The 20,557-nt window shown below is 43.8% G+C and overlaps 2 protein-coding genes across 3 annotated transcripts in view; one reads left to right on the top strand and one right to left on the bottom strand.

Moving 5' to 3' along the window:
• srfbp1 (serum response factor binding protein 1) overlaps nt 1-20,557 on the bottom strand; it is a 281,373-nt gene that overhangs the window by 14,702 nt on the left and 246,114 nt on the right. The window lies entirely within an intron of this gene.
• LOC143334839 (low density lipoprotein receptor adapter protein 1-B-like) lies at nt 215-10,570 on the top strand. Of its 2 annotated transcripts, XM_076753770.1 has the most exons (10): nt 215-390; nt 5,004-5,146; nt 5,463-5,575; nt 5,712-5,826; nt 6,564-6,636; nt 6,859-6,954; nt 7,135-7,262; nt 7,559-7,593; nt 7,902-7,933; nt 9,685-10,570. In XM_076753770.1, exons 1-10 carry the CDS (start codon nt 306-308, stop codon nt 9,729-9,731), a joined length of 867 nt encoding a protein of 288 aa, XP_076609885.1. In that variant the 5' UTR covers nt 215-305; the 3' UTR covers nt 9,732-10,570. The 2 variants fall into 2 exon arrangements, with proteins under 2 accessions (XP_076609885.1, XP_076609884.1); XM_076753769.1 differs by lacking the exon at nt 7,902-7,933 and having other exon boundaries at nt 224-390; nt 9,685-9,963.

The raw sequence follows: 20,557 nt of genomic DNA, 5'->3' as shown, positions 1-20,557 counted from the left end.
TATAGACAAGAAAGAGACATTGAATTTAATGACCCGTACGCAATAATCATTAAAAAGAAAACAGCTTTGAAAAAACACGAACCAACCACCTGAACTTTAAGCTCAAAAGGTCCAATTTTACGCAAATGCAACATTACTTCTGCGCTGGGCTCGTTCACGCGCGCGCAGACCTCGTAAATTGCGGTATTTCTGACAGCACGGGAACGCACCACAAGTCCATCCTCCCCATCAGCAGTCTGGTCAACAACATTTCACTTCAAGACTCCGGCAAACTTCACCGACTCTCTGCTTTTTAAAACACCGACATGGATGCCCTCAAGTCGGCTGGGAGAGCTATTATCCGGAGCCCAAGTATGGCGAAACAGTCCTGGACTGCCGGCAGACACAGAAGTAAGAAACACCGCAGAAATAAGGTTTTTAACCGTTAGCTGCGTTTCCCAGTGCCACCGTGCCGAATTTGACTTTTGCTCACCACTTTGTACATATCACTATAATTATGAGGATTAGTCAACATGACGTGTGAGCTGACTTCACCAAAGTTCAGCGTTTTGCTCCAAATGCGAGAAACACCAGCACAGTTTTATGTTACCTTGTCGTTCTGTCGCAACAAAGTTTCAAAGGTGAAGTTTGACATCCTTTTCAGCCTCCGAAGGTACGTCGCACTCTGTTTGACAAAGGGACCGAATTCCGCTTGACAAAGTGCTGTTTGAAGGAACGTTTCTGTCTGCTCCTGTTCGGTTCTGGGGAAATAATATGTGATGCGTTGGAGATTGAGAAATGTGTTCGTTTGCAATGCGGTTGGCACCGAGTTTTCCGGAAATAAATGTTATTTTGAAAGTGGGCAGAATACAGTAGACGTCAACCCCAACAAAAAGTGACACTTCACTAATTTATTTTATTGGAAATATTCGATATTATTGTGTTAAGAAAAGATGTGAAGACTCTAATAATAATACTTTTAATAGTTTGGTACAAGACTTTTTTGTCTTTATATTTTAGTCTCTTAGGAGATGATCCCGGTCTTCCAGGACACCCTCCTCTTTCCATCCACTATTCCAGACATAATTCACAGTGATTATGTGTCTTGCTCAAGGGCCCTTCAGCAGTTTAGAAGCTTGTCCACACTGCAGCATTTACACGAAACTCCTTTAAGGCACTTTGGTGCCCATTGTAGGACTTGAGGGCCACTTTGTAAGCTAAATCTCACTTGATCCTGGCCGTAAACTTCTGGGGGAATGACTTAGGCGGCCTGAAAGCTCTCCTGCCTGTAACCATGAGGACAAGCCAGGAATGCTGCGAGTAAGTCAGTGCACGGCCCCCGCTGGCTTGAGTTCAAGCTGGTCTATTTTAAATTCCGCCAGAAAGCGTATATGATCTTTAGAAAACGCAGGGTGGATTACAGGAATATCCCCCAATACTGTATGTAACCTGAGCAGCTCACCTGAAGAAATAGCAGTGCTTCAGGAATTTGAGATACACTCTTACACGCTGACACATTTCTTGGCAGCACATTTCTGTATTAATGCTTGAGGGCCAAATGTTAATGTGGTCACATGTGCACAGCGATCAGAGCCTGCGGTTACATGGACCAGCCTTTTTCTTTCAAACTGCTCCCTGGTCCCTGGTCTGCGTGGAGCGCTTTGCACCATCAGTTTTGGGTGTTTGCGCGAGGCGTTTTGACTCTGCTTGGGCTCTGACTCTGATTACTAGTGGAATTAAAAGCTTCCTGTCGAGGCAGCTAGTGACCCACTTGTTGTAGAAGTACTGTATTGTAGTATAGATTACCAGGTCTTCTCCAGGCTGCAGGGCACACATTCCTCACCAGCGCTGACCCACATCGCCCATGCGAGACTTCCAGGTCTGACTCTGGCCTACGACACCAAGTCGGGTCAGCACACATTCCATCTTTTCAGAACGTGCACTTGGGATATCAGGTGAATGCAGTTCACTGGGCAGCAGCACCTGAGCGTTTCACACAGATACTGCGATTAACGGGCCCTTTTATCGCTCACCTTCACATATCTGCATACTGTCATTGAGTTTGCATTGAGGAGAAACCTATTCAGCCGAATGGGGACTGCCCTGTTTTTAAATGGCGAAGGCCTCCCCGCTCCTTGTCCACTTCTCTTATTGCCCTGGCTCGGTCGCCCTGGACGACCCGCACCGGCACGCTGCCAGTGTCAAGGACCAGCCGGAGGGTGCTTGTCTGCGGCAAAGAGCCATTTTCTGTGGACCTCCTCAAATGGAAGCATGTGATTCTGCCAGCACACAGCAGTGCCTAGTTTGGCAAATCACCGCCATGATTGGAACATTTGTACCCCATTATGAAGCAGTTAATTTCACCAATGCGTGACTCTCTAGTTAGCTCTTCTGCCTCGGTGCTCATGAGGATGAGGCTTTTTCCCCCCTCTGTTTCCACTCTGCCTTTGCTGTCAGACTTTCCCATCCTCCTTGCTGTTTTGTGATGACATTAGAGATGAGAAGTGCGTTCAATCAATTCCTAGCGTGTTGTAGTCACACACCACTATCAGTCTGATACACTGCTGGCAAGATGGTGTTTTTGATGGCTCTGAGAACTACTTGAATTGCACTCTGCCTGCATCACGTCTGCCCAGAATCAAAGACCCTTCTGGCAATAAGAACCGTATTGGATCAATGAACTTCTCTCCAGTTGCAGATGCAGCAGGTGGGATCTGAAATGAAGGGCTGGATTCAAACTCAGTGGACTGCAGTTCTGTGTAGGAAGTGTCTGCATCTCATTACTATACTGAGGATGGATCAGCTGAGTGATCAATGGTTCAATGGAGTGGTGTTGAGATTTTTGCGTAGGTTGACCTATAGGTTCTTATATGTTGATCTGATCCACTCAAAATGAGGTTATACAACACACTGCGGCTGCCGTAATATGAGAGAAACTGAAAAGGTTTAGAGCTCAGGATTGAGTATTCGCCAGAAGTGACAGGGCAGATGATTTTCTGTCGACATTGACAGTATAAAAATGTTGAACACACTATCATTGCGAGGACAAAGTCCTCAAGTGTGGCTGCATTTGTTTGTTTGTTTTTTAAATAAGGAGAAAAAGCACACAAACCCTCACATCTCTGGATAAGGACCCACCAGTTCCTCCAAAGTCAAGTGGCTTTGTAAGCTGGGTCTGTTCATATTGTAACAGTTAAAGATACCGGTCTTGTTTGAATTCTGCTCTGTTTATTTGGCCCATTAACTCTCCAGCCTGATGAATGAACTTGAGGCTAAACGCCTCTGAGAAGTCGAACTTTGCATCCGCGCAGACTTTCAGACCGACATGCTATCACTCGCGTCTTGGTATGTTTCTGCGTCTGTAGAAACCCTGACATCAGCCGAGATGAATTTGGATTCCTTGAAAGCGGACTTTAGAGCCGTGCGGATGCCGATCGGTGGAGCTGAAAGAAAAGTTAAATGATGGCAGAAGTTGTAGGGCCACAGTTGGTGGTTTCCACAGTGATTCAGTGTTTGGTGTAGACACACAAATCAGCCAGGACGTGAATTGCCTGTCAGTTGGACCCTTTTGGATCAGCACGTTTGTTGCCACAGTGTTCAACAAAGACTTTTTTTTTTTCCCCTTTGACGCATGAAATGGATACTCATCCATTAGTGTTGGATTTGATGGATGACTAAGGACCTGAGGCCTGTGCTGTTGTCTTATCTCGCTCTTCAGTTTCCCCTTCTTTCTCTCGCTCCGCCATCAAAGGCACATCCACTTACCCTGCAATCAGAAAACTCTGTTTTTTTTCACACCCAGTAAGGAGTCTCTTAACACTAACAGATGGCGAGGTCGACTTGTACTTACAGCAGGGTCACCTGGTTTTACTTGGTCTCAGTGCACATGTGCACACAGCTGTTTCCTTTCAGGTTGCTGCTGCTGACCTTGGATCACAAAGCCGTTCACATTCTTCGGCTGAGCGGTGCCTGGTACCTGGTGCTATTTTCTCAAGACGGGCCACGTTGAAAACTGATGCTGGCTCGTTATTGAAAATATCACATTGACCAGCCGGCGCTGTCCTCCATTATGGGTCTGTCCTGACCTCAGTTAGACCAGAATGGTGTCACAGGATTTCTCTGAACAGTCTGTGAAGCAGTCATCTTTCAGCTGCAGACTTACAGTGCGTGTGTGCACGTTGTGTGAACATGTGTCTGCGTGACTTTGTGGTATTCCCTACATCCCAGAGGAGGTAAATGCTGGGAGGATGGATTTCGAGGTAATGGTGCTGTTTTTCTGCTCTTGCGTTCCCTAACCCCTCTCCCCTCCTTTCTTTCTCAGAGGAAATCTGTGTAAACACAGCCAGAGGGTCAGGGCCAGCCGGCACCACACAAAAACTGATAAGAAACCACATGGAGATAGCAGCTGTTCCTTCAGCAGTTACAGTTTTTACACTCCTTGTTCTCTTTCAGTCAACAGATCAGCCTGCTAAGCTCCTTCAAAGTGGACACAGAAGTTGAGACGGTGACGCACTTTTTAGAGAGACATCCGTGGCCGAGTTTGGGAGAGATCAGCGACGTTCCTCTCAGAAAGGGGAAAGCACGCTCTCCTCTTATCACAATATGTCAGAGTCCATGTATACTCGCTCCTAACTCTTTGCCTTTTTATTGTCAAGCCCTATAAGTTGCTTTTGGAGTTGAAATATTTACTTTACATTGACAGTACCTCTGACCTAGATACCCTGCTTTGCCATTCCACTTCAGGGAGAGAGCAGATAAAGTGGCTCCACTTTAACTTCAACATCGGCTGTTTACATTTCCTCTGATTTGTGTTTTTCTCAAGCTCTTTGAATGTTCTCACGATTAATCTTATTTATTTTGGAGCATGAAATGGAGGGGGAGCAGGAGCAGGCAAGTCATCTGTGAAGCTGTAACCAACACATATTTGATGTTCTTTAACTTGATGAATGGGCACAACAAGAACATTTCCTGTTGATCAATTTATTGACCCACTTTTTCCCTGAAAATATGTTTTTCCTCTGCAGAGCTTCCGGAGAACTGGACTGACACCCGGGAGACCATCTTAGAGGGCATGACCTTTAACCTTCGCCACCTCGGTATGACACTTGTGGATCAGCCCAAGGGAGAGGACCTGTCGGCTGCTGCAGTGAAGAGGATTGTTGCCACGGTGAGAGCTGGAAAAACACTAACAATGCCATTAAGGATGTCAGCGTCATACAGTCAACAGGAATACTGCTTCCTTAACGTGTGAACGCTCATCCAGTGGGAACTAAATAAAAGAGTTAAGAGATTAAAGAGTGTCATGATTTATGTGTGATGTCTGTTTCCATCATACTTCGCTACATTTTGCCTGTTTTTTACAGTGCAAATCGAAAATGTTCATTAAAACACACTAAACATGTCATTTCATAAAAGCACATCAGTCCCATAGTTCAACACACCAACATGCTATTAAACAAGCTTGTTGTCTGTGTGTGTAACAGGCTAAAGCCAGTGGGAAGAAGCCTCAGAAGGTTGCTCTGAAGGTTTCCCCTCAGGGAATCGTCCTGTATGACAGCTTGACCAACAAACTCCTGGAAAATGTCTCCATATACAGGTTTGTGCACAGGTTTCTGTTGGTGCGCTTGCAGAGCTGCTAAATTCAAGTTATCATACCTTATAAGAGCATCGCCGCGTGACACGTGAACTCTCTCAGTGTGCTGTGTCTCTAACCTGTCACCTCTGGCCTGCAGAATATCCTACTGCACTGTGGACAAACTGCATGATAAAGTGTTCGCTTATATTGCTCAAAACACCCTCAATGGGACCCTGGAGTGCCACGCCTACCTCTGCTCCAAGAGGAAAGTGGTGAGTTGTTTGACTGCCGTATCAGCCTTTTATGTTTAATTTAGGATGAAGATAAATTAAAATCCAGTGCCAGTGCTTTTTAACTTGGCATCAGCTTGTTATGAATTACAACATCCGAGCCTTAAGTGTACCTTTTTCCTTTCCCCTCTCTTCATGCTTGGGTGGATTATTTAATCTTCAGTTTCACTTACTGCAGAGCTTGTGACCTCGTGGTCCGTTTAAAAGCAATGCTGTGTTTGCTTGCACCTGTGACACCCAGCATGTGCCAGGTGCTTCACCCAGTCGCCTTATGATCTAAAGTGAGTGGCCAGAGGCACTTTTGGGAGTAGACACGATTTATCCTGCTCTTCTTCTGTCTTTCTGATGCCGTAGCTCTCCTCTCTCCTCACCCCTGCTCTTAAGAGGAAACCCTAGAAGTCTCACTCGTCACGCTGTCTGTCATCTTCCTGTGCTCCACCGTGTTGAAAAGCAGTAGGGCACTTTTCCTCTCATCTTACCTGCTTCCACACTCAACCCCTTCTCTGCCAGGACAACATGATAATAGCCTGCTTCCTTAATACTGGCGTCTCTCTTATTGTGGCTTTGGAGACAGTGATAATGAGCTCCTTCTGTCCTCTACTGAAGCAGCTCCTCAGTTGAAAAGACCTTACATTCATTGTGTTGCATATATCAGCTTCTGATCATGCTTCTAATTCTTCATGCACTGTAATAAAGTGTGATTTTCTCCTGTTCTCCAGGCTCAGGCAGTGGCTTTGACAGTAGCCCAGGCCTTCACAGTAGCGTTCGAACTCTGGCAAGTAGCCAAAGAAGGTGGGCACCACACTCTTCATCCTCCACGTTCTGGAAGTGACACCCACACACACACATAAGCACAGTCTGCAGAGGAATTGTTTTATCAGTGGCTTAAACCGCTTGTGTTTGTACTGAATCAGCCTTGATGCTCCCAAGGATGCAGCTACCCGCTGGAAGGTTGCAGTAAACAGGTTTTGACCTGCTCGTGTTATGTCTCTGCACATCTCATCTCCTTTCTAGAGAAAGGAAGAAGAGCGAAGTCTGGCTCAGCCGGAGAGGCCAGCAGTAGTTCCCATTCAGAGAGATCTAACAGCTTGGGGAGCCTGAAAGGGACAGGTAAAGCACACACACACATGGAACACACACAGAACCTGTTGCTGTTTAGGTTAAGGTGTTTCCTCTGGTGCCAAGTTTGGGCCTGGACAGCTGCTGGTGTGGCTGTAGTCTCTTTAACGTTACATTCTACATTCTGCAGACACAGACTAACGGTTTGCCCGTCCTTCTCCTCTCAAGTAGATGTTGCCACAGACAACCTATTGGACTTTGAGGACAGCGTGAACGCGGTAGTGGAGACCAATGGGAATGCAGAGGAGGATCAGCTGGATAACCACAGGCCCTCTGAGACCAATAATAACCCTGCCTGGGTAAGATTCTGCTCTTCTCTGGCTGTGACTCTGTGTGGCAGTTGCACCCTCTCTTCATTTTCTTTAAGCTTGATATTTCATTTTCTGTTTGAGATGAAGTGTGACTCAGGTCCGCTGTGATTCACATTGATTTATGTCTACAGATCCTGGAAAATCCTTGAAAAATCTCATGAATATCTCAAATCATAAGGTTTCAAAACTTTCCAATGTCTGTAGTTGGATGAATCTTGTTTGCAAGCACCAGTGTTGACTGGATGAATATTAAGCCAAGATTCTTCTTCTTCTTCTTCTCGCAGGCGATAGAAGATGATCTGGATGAAGCCTTCTCCAGGTGAGAACTTTGTCTCAGTAGATTTATCTCTAAGTCAAATTCATCTTAGGTGATTCTCTCTGCTGCTTGTAAAAATAAAAACAACGCTTTGCCAAATCCTTCAGTACACTTTAGTTCATTGTCACGCTGCTTGGCTCTACAGCGCCTCTTACTGATGATTTTTATGTACTGCAGAATGCAAATCCTCCAGCCTGTGATTACATAGAAAGTGAGGGGACAGTATCAACAGCAACTGTACAATCACTGAGAGAAAATTTGACAGCTAAACTTTCATCTGCCCTCAATCTATTGTGTGTTTGTGTCTCCAGCTGTGCTCTGGATAGCTATGGTTCATATCCAGGTAAAGTTGAGTACCACTGTCAACTTTTACAAGCCTTACTTTAGTGTAGTAGTCCTAATTACTAACCTAACCATAATCTGTTCCATTCAATCACCACCAAACCCAGCACCACTCTTCACAGGTCAGTAATGTTAGTCAGTAGTGTGGAAGAGCTTCCTGTGTCCTTTATGTCCACCCAGATGGAAAGATTGTCGACGGGGTTCAGAGAAGAAAGCTGATATAAAGTATTGAGTTCCAGTCAAAGTGAAAAATGCCATCGTGTTCACCCTTCTCATCACCGAAAACTGCTTTTTTCCTGATATCCCTTTCCTCATAGTCTGCGTTTGTCTGTCAATGAATGGACTGAATCAGAGGGAACAATGGGAGTCCATTCCACACTGAGGCCTTTGTTGTGTTTGTGGCCGCTGGTGTAAAAGTGGAGCAGTGTGTCACCTCACCCCACAGATCAAACCTTTTATCCCACGGCTCGACTGGACTGAATGTCTTGAAGTAATCCTGTTGACCTCTACCCGGGCTTTGGAGAAATGATTATCCCAGAGACAAAAGGCAGTTTGCAGCCAGACTGAGGGGCCTTAATTAGAGGAAATTGAGGCTTTAGTTATACAAACACATCTGAGAGGCTGAGCTGCGGTGGAAGCTGCATTAAAATCAGGGCTTGACCCCAGACTTTAACGTGGTGAGCTAATGAGCAGCAGCTACAGCACTTTGGATAAGTGACATCAGGCCTGAAGTCCACGTACATTTTCATCTGACACCACTTGATCATGTTAAAACTTTATTCATGCTGCTGGTTTGAAGGATAAGGCTGGTGATATTCTATATTTCTCTTATTGTCAACAAATCTCAGAAAAAGACTAAAAGCTCCAATCGATTGATCCCACTAGTATTGCCTGTGTATACAAACACTTCATTTATCCCCAGTGTTGAACTGACTGATATCGCCCGTCATTACCATCAACATGGGTACAGCAGCGAAGTTAATCTCACATACATCGTCCTGGTGCTGTAAAGGTAGGCCTACCCAGAAGAAGTGAGGGACCACTTATTGAATGTCAGCTACACCAAGGAGCTGCTTGTGGATTTTGGGAGGAAGCAGCTGAGGAAATACACACCCATTACACCACTACACCAGAAGGTGCAGAACACAAACTAGTCGAATTACAATGCTCACCACCACAGCAGTGAACTGTTCCAACTCCTATGCTCTGGAAAATGTAGCAACAAGTCCAAAGCTTCTGTAGGTAGGCCATCAGGACGATCACCTTTTGTACATCTGTATTACATTGTGTTCAGTGAATCCCTCACACTGCCCTGCACCTCGGAAGTTTCCATTTGATTTCCATTTTTCTATAGAAGCGTGTCACTACACATTTCACTTTCACTACACCTTTGAGTCCTAAATATTCACGAGCACATCAAAATTCAGTCCGTGGCATAAAATGGTCAATAAAACAGTTCACTTCCGTCTGCACAACGTTTGCAGTGTATTTGTGGACCGTCTTTAAAGAGTGGCGTCTTCAGCAGGAGCCGATCGACTCCAGACGAACAGGGTTTAGAATTCGCAGTTAAATATTGAGAGATGGACTAACCCTTGTTGGTTTTGGTCTATCAGTGGGATTTAGTGAGAATACTGACAAATAGAAAAGTGGAATAACAGCAGCCTTATCCTAACATACAAGGTTTAACATTTGTGTGGGACACAGCTCTTGTTTAGCACTTTCTATTCATCAGTTTCTCCTCTGTCTCCTCAGCCTGGCAGTGTCGCGTACTAACCCCCAGGTCCTGGACATTGGGGTGACGCCCCAGGACTGGCTTATTGAACCCGACTGGGACAGCACCAATGGAAACACTCCCAACAGTCCCAGCCCATTCGGGGATGATATCTTCAGCTTCTGACCAGCACAACACAGCAGAGAGAGCGACAACACGGAAGAGGAGGGCTGCCTTTATGTCTTCCTGTGAATTAACGAGGCACCGCCGCGTATTTAAGATGAGGCTACAGCACGTCCAGAAGGAAACAAGTGTGGAGCTGTAACATAACGTTTGGCCTCTCCTCACCTTGTTGTTGCGCTCTTCACATGGACCATTCTTCCCTTCTTAGTGGAAACGCACCAAAGCAATAATATCACCCTCACAAACTCATGCTCGTCTTCTGTCACCATTTGTTGGTCTGTTTGCTTATGTTTTCCTGTTTCAGTAGTTTTGGCACCATAATCAGTGATTTGTATATGTGTTTAGTTATAATTTATAGTTGTATAATTATTTTTTTACGGATGAAGACAGGAGTGGGATTTACGTCAGACCGATGTACAGACTGCATCAACAGGCCTTAATACCAGCAGGACAATCAGCCACACTATACCTTAAAGTTGAACCAAGTTCAGGCGATTTGCTTGACGTAGGATTTGTCCCTCCACCACCTCGGATATAAGCTGAAGATTGTTTTGTGTCTAAAAATCTGAAAATCAATCTAGTTGTATTTATATGAACTCTTTGCAGCAGCGGTTACTTTCACTGCAGTGTTAACATTGTTCTCTTGACAGAAGTCCAGATGCGTTCAAGGTTAGCAGATTCCATTGTGGCCATTCCATGTACACTGTAATCTACCAGCATTATGCAGAATTAAATATATTCATGAATAAGAAATGGACTCTTGGTATATGAATGGAACTCCTCAACAATGACTATGTTCATGTATGAATTAAAGGTTCAGACTTCCTTCTTGAGTGTTTTACCACAAATTTAATTCAGTTGCTGCTTTTGATCATTTCCAAAATCAAGAATGAACTTTTGAGTCTCAGATTTTAAACTAACATAGAAGGTAAGTCATTAAAATGCTCCAGAAAATGAAGATGTCAACATGTACAATTCCGTGACAACTGGCAAATAATGAAGCTCATGGTCAACTACACTGTTCAAAAAAAATGAAGGAAACACTTAAATCACATATCATGAAGGAATTACTCAAGTTGAAAATCTTCACTGATGTACATTGTATAATTTGTTGAGAACAAAATGGTCAATGGAAACCAAGATCAACTCATTGAGGGCAGGATTCAAAATAACACCGAAAATCAAAGTAAAATATGTGTCTGTCTGCACTCCCGACATGCTCTTGAGACTGTGCTCAGAGACACAGCAAACCTTCCTGCAACCGCACGTATGGACGTGCCATCCTGGAGGAGCTGGACTATCTGTGCAATCTGACTGGGCTGCAGGTGCCACCTCATGCTACGAGTAGTGAAAAGGATGTTACCAGAACTCAGAACTAGAGAAGAATCATTCAGGAGGGAAAAGGAGAGAGCAACTGTGTGCGGCCACCACATGCAAAACCTTTTCCCTTTGTGTGGGTTGTGCTGCTGTCGCCTCTCCATCACACCTGTTGTCACTTCCATTAGCACCACAGCAGGTGTAACTGAGTCCCAATCACTTGAGCTTCCTAAATGGACAGATAGACGTCCCTGAAGTTTAACTGACTTGGTGTTATACTGTGGTGATTAAATGATCCCTTAAAGATTCTGAGCAGCACCCACATATTCATACATAAGATTGCATTATCAAGAAAACCAATTAAAAGGTCCCAAAGAAACAATTTTAAATGCAATAACATAGAAAAAGAATATTTCAACGTAAGCAATAAAACAATAAACAGTGTACAAAGTGTTCCCGAGTCCATCATCTTCATCATCTTTCCCAGTCTTTAGTTGCTGCTGTTCAAACTTGTTTGAAACATGTTCTGCATCAGATTCAGAATAAGAATATATTTACAAAAATCATTGAAGCCGATGAGGGGAAACATAAAACATGTTGTCTTTGTACTATTTTCAATTGAGAATCTGTTTAATTTGTGTTTTACACTGCCTTCCAAGTTTTTTTTTGGAATGATGGTTCAATGAAAAGGTGCTAAAACAGTGTGTGGTGTGGATTTCTCGACTCTTGCTGGAATGGTTACTTTTGTAACCAGTGTCGTACTGAAGTGATGAAGGTGCAGTTCGCTTTGACCGGCTGCAGGGGGCAGCCTGGTACCACCCACACCGTGGAATTCAGACGACTGCTGTTTGAGTCAGTATCAGTATCTGATGCTGGTCACATCTTCAGCTCTGGACCTAGACAGTCATTTGTGCTCTCCACTGCCAGATGATGTTACAACATGTGTCATTCTGTCTAGAAAACCCGTCCCCCTCCGTGGTCCTAAATTCAAAGTGACAGTATGGGTCAATAATTACAACTGCATTAGCTTTATATAGCTATATAGCAGTTTAGCTACACCAGAGGATGCTCTGTGTCAGACTGATCTATAAAGCACCAGCAAGAGGACATGATGGCAGTGGAGGAGCACACAGGACCTGTCCGGCTTTCTCATCATAGCTGCCCCCATCCTTCCCCCTCACACACACACGCACACACACACACACACACACACACACACACACACAAACACTCATATCTTTCTTGCCACGTTCTGTATTCGGCCCATGTGTGTGAACGGGACTCTGGAGGGCTGAAAGTCACGCAGGCCCCCACCCCCTCTTTCTTTCTCTAACAGGCTCTGGCTCAGTGAAGCAGGGGCTTTTTTACAATTCGTTCCGACAAGCTTACTTAACCACCTGCATTATTTAACAGTCTTTCCTCAAAGGGAGCTCCAACTCTCTGTCTCACTGTCTGTAAGTTTGATGAAAGCATGCACACTGAGATACAGCCAGGCAAACGTCTCCTCCCCGTCACAAAGGGAACAGATACTGTAGGCGCACATACACACTTAAATGGTAGAAAGGACCCGAGACTCAAAGTGAGTTTTGGGCATCAAGGTCAAGTGATTCAGGGCGGATAAAAGCAGCAAAATATGAGGTATATCTAATATGGTTTTACTCTTTGTGTCGGTATATATTATTGACACCATGAAGTGTATTAAATTTTCAGAAAGGTAAAAACCTGTGAAAAGGAGGCGCAAGATTCAGGCTCCTCGGGAAATGTTTTCATCTGGCCTGTTTAAGAAACATTACAAGCAGTAGGCAATTTAAGCAGGGGGTGAGGGGGGTGTCATCCTCCTTGCTAGCAAAATAACTAAAGTACATCCCCCTTGTTAACCTGCCATCTCCCCTCCCCATCCCTGCGTAGCAGAGAATGCAGGGGTTGTTTAGCTGAATATATTAGTCTGGTCTGCCTGACTCATTGATCCTCTATCTGACTGAGGTTTGTGCAAGTTACAATCTATGGCCCCGACAATGGCTCTGAAATATCAGTAGCCTCACTCTGCTGCGTATCGATAAATCCATGGAGCAGTGTGTGGTGCTGAAGTAGCAGACAGCGTTGTAATTACACCTTTTCCTCTCAGTCCCGCCCTTCAGAGCTTCCTCTTGGATCCGGAGCTTTGCACTTCCTTCAAGCTTCAGAGTTGAGAGGCACAGAGAGGCATGAGGGAATACATTGACACAGTCGAGGCGGTGGTGAGAAAAGTAGGCCTCCAAAGGAGCTAAAGCCTCTCCTATAAGCTGCCAACACACTCGTCGTCTCCGCTGCAGAATGCGAACGTTGCTTCAGCCAAATTAATATTATAGCCTAAGTGGAATGAGGGCCACCCTGGCACTCAAAAGCTTATCAGCTTTGATTTTCATTACATGTGATGGTCCTCCTGTGAAACTTTTTCCCCCAAGACAGTGTGGGAAGTCTTGGCTTCAGAAAAAAATATGTTTTGGCTCGCAACTTCCATGCAAGAGCACATGAAAACAAACAGCAAAAGCACGACTATGAATCAACATGATGTCTGTTATGAGCAGTGACAGTAGTGAATCTTGCACATTGCTCAGATAATGCTCTTCACAGAGAGCATAAAACCTGCACCTTGTTCAGATTCCACTCCTTTGCTGGTTATTCAGGGGTGGAGATATTTTAAATATAAGCTGTTTTTTTTTTTTTTCCTCAGATGAGCGTTTTCTGACAATACCTAACTTTAACTGGCTACATTAGACTATAATGTTCATTATGTGTCCTTCAAGGAATTGAGATGCTGAAAATTCTGGTGATGTAACTTAAGATGGCCCCACTGTGAAAACCCTGCCTTAATAAACTCAGCATGCTGCATAAAAAGTGTATTTACTCATTACTTTAATACACAGTTGTAAGAAGACAACTGTAGTAGAGAGAGAAGGAAGACAACTGGATAAAAAAGAATTTTACAATTAAATATGTCACAGTTAGGGTGAAGGTGTCCTTTGGGAGATGCTCATGGGTGTGTGTGTGTGTGTGTGTGTTGGTTGGTGGTGGGGGACAGGTTCCTCCCATTGGGACACCATCCCTGTTAAACATGAACAAATCAGCAGCTGATTACAAGTGAATAAAAACAGTTTTTGCAATGAACTTGAGTGTGTTTCCTATTTAATATGCAGTGATCAAATGCCGGAAAACATCCCACTAACGTCTAAGAAGAAAAGCAAAGAATGAATATGAAACCTGCATGTGTTTAAAAGTATCAGGTTGACAACTGACCCTTTGCCATACTCCCTCCTTCGAACAGCGACTGTCCAATCACAGTCCAGTAACTAGGCACCGGTAGGCCTGTCAATCTTTGCATTTCTCTGCATGTTGATGGGGTGTGCATGAGGCTCTAGTTTGGGAAATGAACTTGTTTGCTTTCTCTGAGAACACCCTCATATCTGTCTGTTCAACATTCAACTTAGCTTAGCTCAAAGGCTAGAAACAGCTGGCCTGGCTCTGTCCAAAGCCAGTAAACTGACTCCACATATTTTAGCTGTAATAACCGTAGCAGCAATGTACGTAGCGTCGGAGTGTGCCTCTGCCTTTGTGTTCAGCTCAGCCTCAGACTGAACCCAGAACTCACCAGCAACTCCAGTTTTTCTGTCATTTCCCTGCAGTCTCCCCCCTTTTCCCTCAAGTCTGTTCTCATGAAGCAGACACAAAGAGCTGCAGGATGAGTGCAGATTCTTCACTCCAGTTGAACCATTTTCAGCTTGCTTGGACTCATCTTCACCTCGGTTCCAAACATTACATCTTGTTTGTTTGAGCCGTACAATCCGGGGGTTTTCTTGGCTGGGAGCGGTGACTTCTTTTAGCCTCTTCTGGTTGCTTCACAGCCTTAGTGTAACATCAAGACGGCAGGAAGTCAGTGCTCATGGTCAATAAACAGTCATATAACTCTGCTTAAAACTGCAACTTGTCAAATACAGTGTGTTATAGTCAGCTTTAGAGGTGTTGGTGGGCGTATTTGTCTCAAGTCTTACATACATGCATCCTGACCTAAGTGTGTGGTGAAGTTGTTGTTTGTCAAGAAAATCTCAAATAAAAAACTCCCCTAAACTCACAAACTGTCATTTTCTTAAATCTAATTTTGTTGGTGTATGACTTACAACATGTGAATGAACTTCAGAGGTATTGGTAGGTGTTTTTTCTGCTCTGGATTGAACCGGGGTAGCTATTTCTTGCTATTAATTTCCAGTCTACAGCTAAGCTAGGCTAACTGGCTCCAGGCTCCAGCTTCACATTGTACAAACATAAGATGGATGTCGATCTTCTGATCCAAAATGTCAACAAAATATTCCCATAAGGGACGCTCCACCTCAGATTAGCCCTTTTCTGTTAGCTAACATACAGTAAAGCAAACACACAAAGGGCAAATATGGTGTCACAGCTAGTAATACACACACAAAAAGAAAACCCTGTTCACTATATGCATAGAGTGTGCAGGCAGACAGCCACATGGATGGCGGTTTCTGGCTTTCACTCAACAGCAACCTCTCATGGGTAAACAGACGGCAGTGGTCAAGGAGGGTACACTGCACAGTGGTTATGTCATGCACATGTACGACTTCAGCTGGAGCGTGCTCAGTGTTACTGTTTAGCTGAGACAAGCACTGCAGTAAAACTGGCTCAGCGTCGCATAAACATTTAAGCAAACGAATCCATAGCTTTAGCTACACGGAAGATGAATCTACAGCGGCTGTGATCGATGTACTTCTAATTCACATATCTAATAAATTCCGCGCATAATGTGACCTGCCAGCTTTAATGTATTGGAGCAGTTGGATGGTGAAATGGTGACATTAATTTTGCATTGTTCCTCCGTCTAGATTCAGATAGCAGCAGAGAGCGCAGAGGGAGAGGGAAGCAGAGATCAAGGGGACTATAAAGACTTGGGTAGAGAACAGAGTGTGATGGTGTGTCTCTGCATGTGCCGCACGTGTGTCTGTGCGTCCCAGTCTTAATTTTTGACGTCCACGTCACATCAGACAGACACCAGCTTCCCCTGCCATCCGAGGCTATAGAACCAAGAACAGAAGCGTTTGCATCATTAGGCTCCATCAGCCTCCTCTGACAGTCTATGAGTCATTGTCTGTCGCTGCTGTTTACACTGTTCATTATAAAGCAAAAATCACCATTTTGTTTGACAAAGCAACGCTAGCTCGTGCGTGCATGTGTGAACACCTGCGGTGTAACACCCTCTGGAGCCCCAGTCTAATTTATATTTTCCGTTCCACAGGATGCCCAGTGACTGAGCGTGTGTGTTATGAGTTGTTATATTGATGCACGGCGGCTGCTGATCCGGCCTCATAAAGCAGCCTTGAGTATGGCGGCCTGGGCCACATCCATCGCAATCTAACCTTGTCACACCCCATATGCTGGAGGCCGCTTTTGGCCACACACACCCTTCATTAGCATTCAAAGAGATAGCATCCACTCTCACTCAAGTGATCTGATGTATCTGATGTACTGGTCTTTCATGAAGTGTCCTCTGCTTCCTATTTGATGGACGTGAGGCAGTATCGCACGCTGTGATATTCGTTTGTGATAAAATAATTTCAACTCAAGCTCCACTTAGTAGCTTTTCCATCTCCAAGCTGGTGTGATGGGAAGGGACTGATCTGACCAAAGTGAGATATTTGAATTTTGATGTTCGGCTGGAATGAATACAAATGAGCATATATTCATTTTCATTTATTCTCATTTTATCAATTTCTGTCAATTCTAATTCATTCATCATTTCTAACTTAACTCCACAAACTCCCAATAACATTTTTCCCGTGCAGAGCCCAAGGAGTTAGGCTGGACCTCAAAGCCAGCTCGGACCTTTACTGACCTTATCGATTTCACTTAGTACAAATTGGTTTGGAAATAAGCAAAACTAAATGATAAATGTGGTTGTGTCTGGCAGCGGGGGCCCTGCAGTATAGTTTTAATACCTTAATTATTGCGGTTGATATTTCGCTGCTTTATGAATCAATCACAAACCGCACAGCAAACGCTCCATCCACATCCCAGCATACTCACCCATGTTGGCTTTTAACTGATTCGTCAAAGCGGATCATGGGATATGATCAAAACCTCCCAAACAGCTAATAAATGGACCTTGTGGCGAGATTGTTTTCTCAGCTGCTGTTTCCGAGGTGAAGAATGAACTCTGAACCTCATCCTTTAAGCTCACATAGACAAGAAAAATCTGAACATCGACATCTCCCTGACAGGAGGGAAAACACCATTTACTGAAGAAGATCATGTGCTTTGACGGAACAGTCTCACTGATGCCTCTGTATCACCTATATAAGCGAATAAGACCATCAGTGAGAAGACTGGCTATTTCTATGTAGTTATTCTTAATGCTTGTCCTCAGGTCAGATTCCCTGCGAAATCAGAAGAAATTATTTACAACATGCAGCGCAGAAGAGCTATTTGTTTACATTTTCCTTTCAGATTCTTCCAATGAGTAGTAGTTTACTCACTTAAAGAGGAGCAGCAGGAGATTTTTCAGTGGAGAATTTTATTTTTGATGTTATATTTTTTGATCTGGGGCACAATCAATGCAGAGAAAAGGAAAAGAACTGACCAAAGAAGAAAAAAAAAAAGCAGAGATAGAGAGTGAGTGAAAATACGAGTTCAACCTTGGTCTGTCATTCAACTGAGGGAGAGAACAGGGATTTGAAAGGGTTCAAACTCAAGCTGCTCCAACTAACCAATTTTAGCAATAGCATCAATAATTTTGATACTCAAATTAGAATTTTTCAGTGTTTCCATGTTTCAGTGTCTCAGAATTGTCTACATGCCATTTCAGAGCTTTTCCCATCATGACAGGAACAAATGGCGTGTCTCTGACTGACAGAACGTACAGGAGACATCAAGACACATAAATGGTGCATTGAAAATATTTTATTTCTTTCCCGTGTTAATACATAATTAGACATTTATATTTTCATAGAAATAGTATATATACCATGGGTGTGAACGGTAACAGAGTCATGCTAGCCCTCATGAACAGGTTTTATCCCATGAACATCAAAATGGTTCAAACACAGACATCATGATTGTACATAAAACACTGACTCCATTATTCTGCTGTAAATCCATGCTTCTTGGTTATTTGCTTTGACACAAAGTACAAATATATGCCATAAGTAAACGGCCCTATTCTTTACTATGTGTAGGACCTTAAGGTGATCATTCTCAATAGTCACTCAGTCATCTACGGTACAGGCAAATCAGTGTGAATGTGATGACTTCAACCAGTTTTGTAGTCTTCCATTGGCACATGATGAAGAGATGAGCGCAAATTTGGTTTAAGACCACGGCTACTGAGAAGCTCAGGGTATTGCAGTGGGAAAAATTGCAATACTGGATTATTTATTATGTTCATAGTTCTTAAGTCTTACAGTTTTACTGAGTACTGAGGGGCTATACAAATGAAATAATCTTACTTTGGAGGGACTGTCAAGACGAACAAGCACTTAACTGAAAAAAAAAAAACTCCAGGGGCATCAATTCACTAAAACTTATAAATAATAGTTAAATTGCGTGCAGAGAATATGATTTGCTTCCAGAACCTGTGTGGGTACAAAGTAAAGTGATGAAGATATTATTGTGATGTATGCAATATTTATAGTTTAGTTCTCAGTTAGTTTCCAAATACATTTCTATCTATATTCCTTCTTCAATTAAGCCTAAAGCTCAAATTTAAACTCACTTCGTGTCCAGACCTTTCCGCAACCCACTCACACCCCTGTTAACATTCAAACGTCTCATCATACTGGACTGAACTTGGAGCTTTGACACTGCAAATCCCACTGGGTGTAATGATCCACTCTCTCCCTCTATGTCTGTCACTCCCACTATCATACCCTCTGATTCTCTGACTCATCTTCCCCTCTCTCTGTCTCTCTCTTGTCCGTCTTTAGGTCTCTCTCCCGGTCTCAGGCTCCATATTTGCACATGCCTCATTGGATGTTCACCTTGAGCAGCTGTTGAGTCGCCTCCTGCAGCCTCAGATAGACAGAGACAGAGCTGTCTGGGCCAGACTTGCCTTCTGCTGCTTCCCCCAATGTGTCAGTTTGGACCGCAGCCAGCCGGCGAATGGACTTTGTGCATGAGCGAGTGTTTAAGTGTGTGTATGTGTGCTTGGATTAGACCACTACAGGAAAATTACCACTTCAGGTTCTATAGTATTACAGTTACTAAGCACATTCATGCTTTTATCACCCACTAAATCAGATTAATGCTCAGCGATTCAGATAATGCTAACCCCCACGGACCCAGTTTAATAAGAAATTTAGAAAAGGTCTACTTTGTCATTCTGTACATCAACAGTGTTTGTTTCCTTTGATCAACCACAAAAGAGAGAACAAAGTCATCCTGATGTACTTACAACAACTTGTACAGCTGAATCAATCTCATCCACACTTACAATCTTGTCGCCGTTTTTCATGGATGTAGCTAGGTCGCTATCTGGCATACATTTACAGATGATAAAGCACTAATAGGTTGACTGTGGAGGTGCGGGCACAGCACCAGACCTATTCAAATTAAATCTGAGATGTGTAGGCTAGCCTAGCTCAGCACAAAGACTGGAAGCAAAGGGAAACCGCTAGCCTTATACGCATCTGACTGGATTTGAGGGAAACAAGCACATTCATAAATTTGCAGACTGATCCTTCAAAGAGCAAATGTTAGAGTAAGGGCAGGGGTCTACTCAATCTGTATAAATTTTCGGAAATCAAAAGTGTTTAGTTGTTACAAACGTCTACATTTGGAGGTGGAGTGAAAAGCTGGCCATCATAGCTGGCTCCTTATGGAAATAGAAGCAAGCTACTTTAAAGTAACACTGTAAACAATCAAGTTCAAGAATGGAACAGAGAGGGTATGTGTATGTCTTCAATGAGGAGAGTTTTCATGCAAACACACAATGAGACTGTGGTCCTTGTCCTGTTTTCTGGACAGAAAGAGACCAAACACATGACAGCGATGAGGAAACGGGAAGGGAGGTGCGGTTTAAAAATACCAAATCTGTCTCTGAATTCACTCGGTCCATCTGTGCAGACGAAGCAACAACAAGCACTCTGGCTCAGACGCTAGCGGCCACACTCCCTCTGGGAGGAGCTTGACATTCAAATCCTCAGAGTCTACTTTGTTGGACGTGCTTGTTCTTTAATTCTGCTGTGTTCTACAGGCCAGCCATGATGCCCCACTTCTGCCAACGCTTCAAGTATCAAGTATGCTTCAAAAATCACAAGTCTGCTCTTTCAGTCTCAATGTCAGATGGTCTCTCTTTACAACCAGCTTGAGTCAAGCACTGAGTACACAGTCATTCATTCTTTGAACCTCTTTTCTCTCTAGATGCATTGGTTT

This window comes from Chaetodon auriga, chromosome 17 (assembly GCF_051107435.1).
Source record: "Chaetodon auriga isolate fChaAug3 chromosome 17, fChaAug3.hap1, whole genome shotgun sequence".
Taxonomy (NCBI): domain Eukaryota; kingdom Metazoa; phylum Chordata; class Actinopteri; order Chaetodontiformes; family Chaetodontidae; genus Chaetodon; species Chaetodon auriga.
Note: the sequence above shows the minus strand (reverse complement) of the source record. Positions and strands in the feature narration are given on the sequence as shown.

Bases quoted from the DNA above. Each gene is read 5' to 3' on its own strand.
- LOC143334839 (XM_076753769.1), top strand. From the start codon at position 306: ATGGATGCCCTCAAGTCGGCTGGGAGAGCTATTATCCGGAGCCCAAGT. The intron at 391-5,003 runs GTAAGAAACACC...TTTCCTCTGCAG, and splicing joins GACTGCCGGCAGACACAGAA to AGCTTCCGGAGAACTGGACT. The intron at 5,827-6,563 runs GTGAGTTGTTTG...CCTGTTCTCCAG, and splicing joins TCTGCTCCAAGAGGAAAGTG to GCTCAGGCAGTGGCTTTGAC.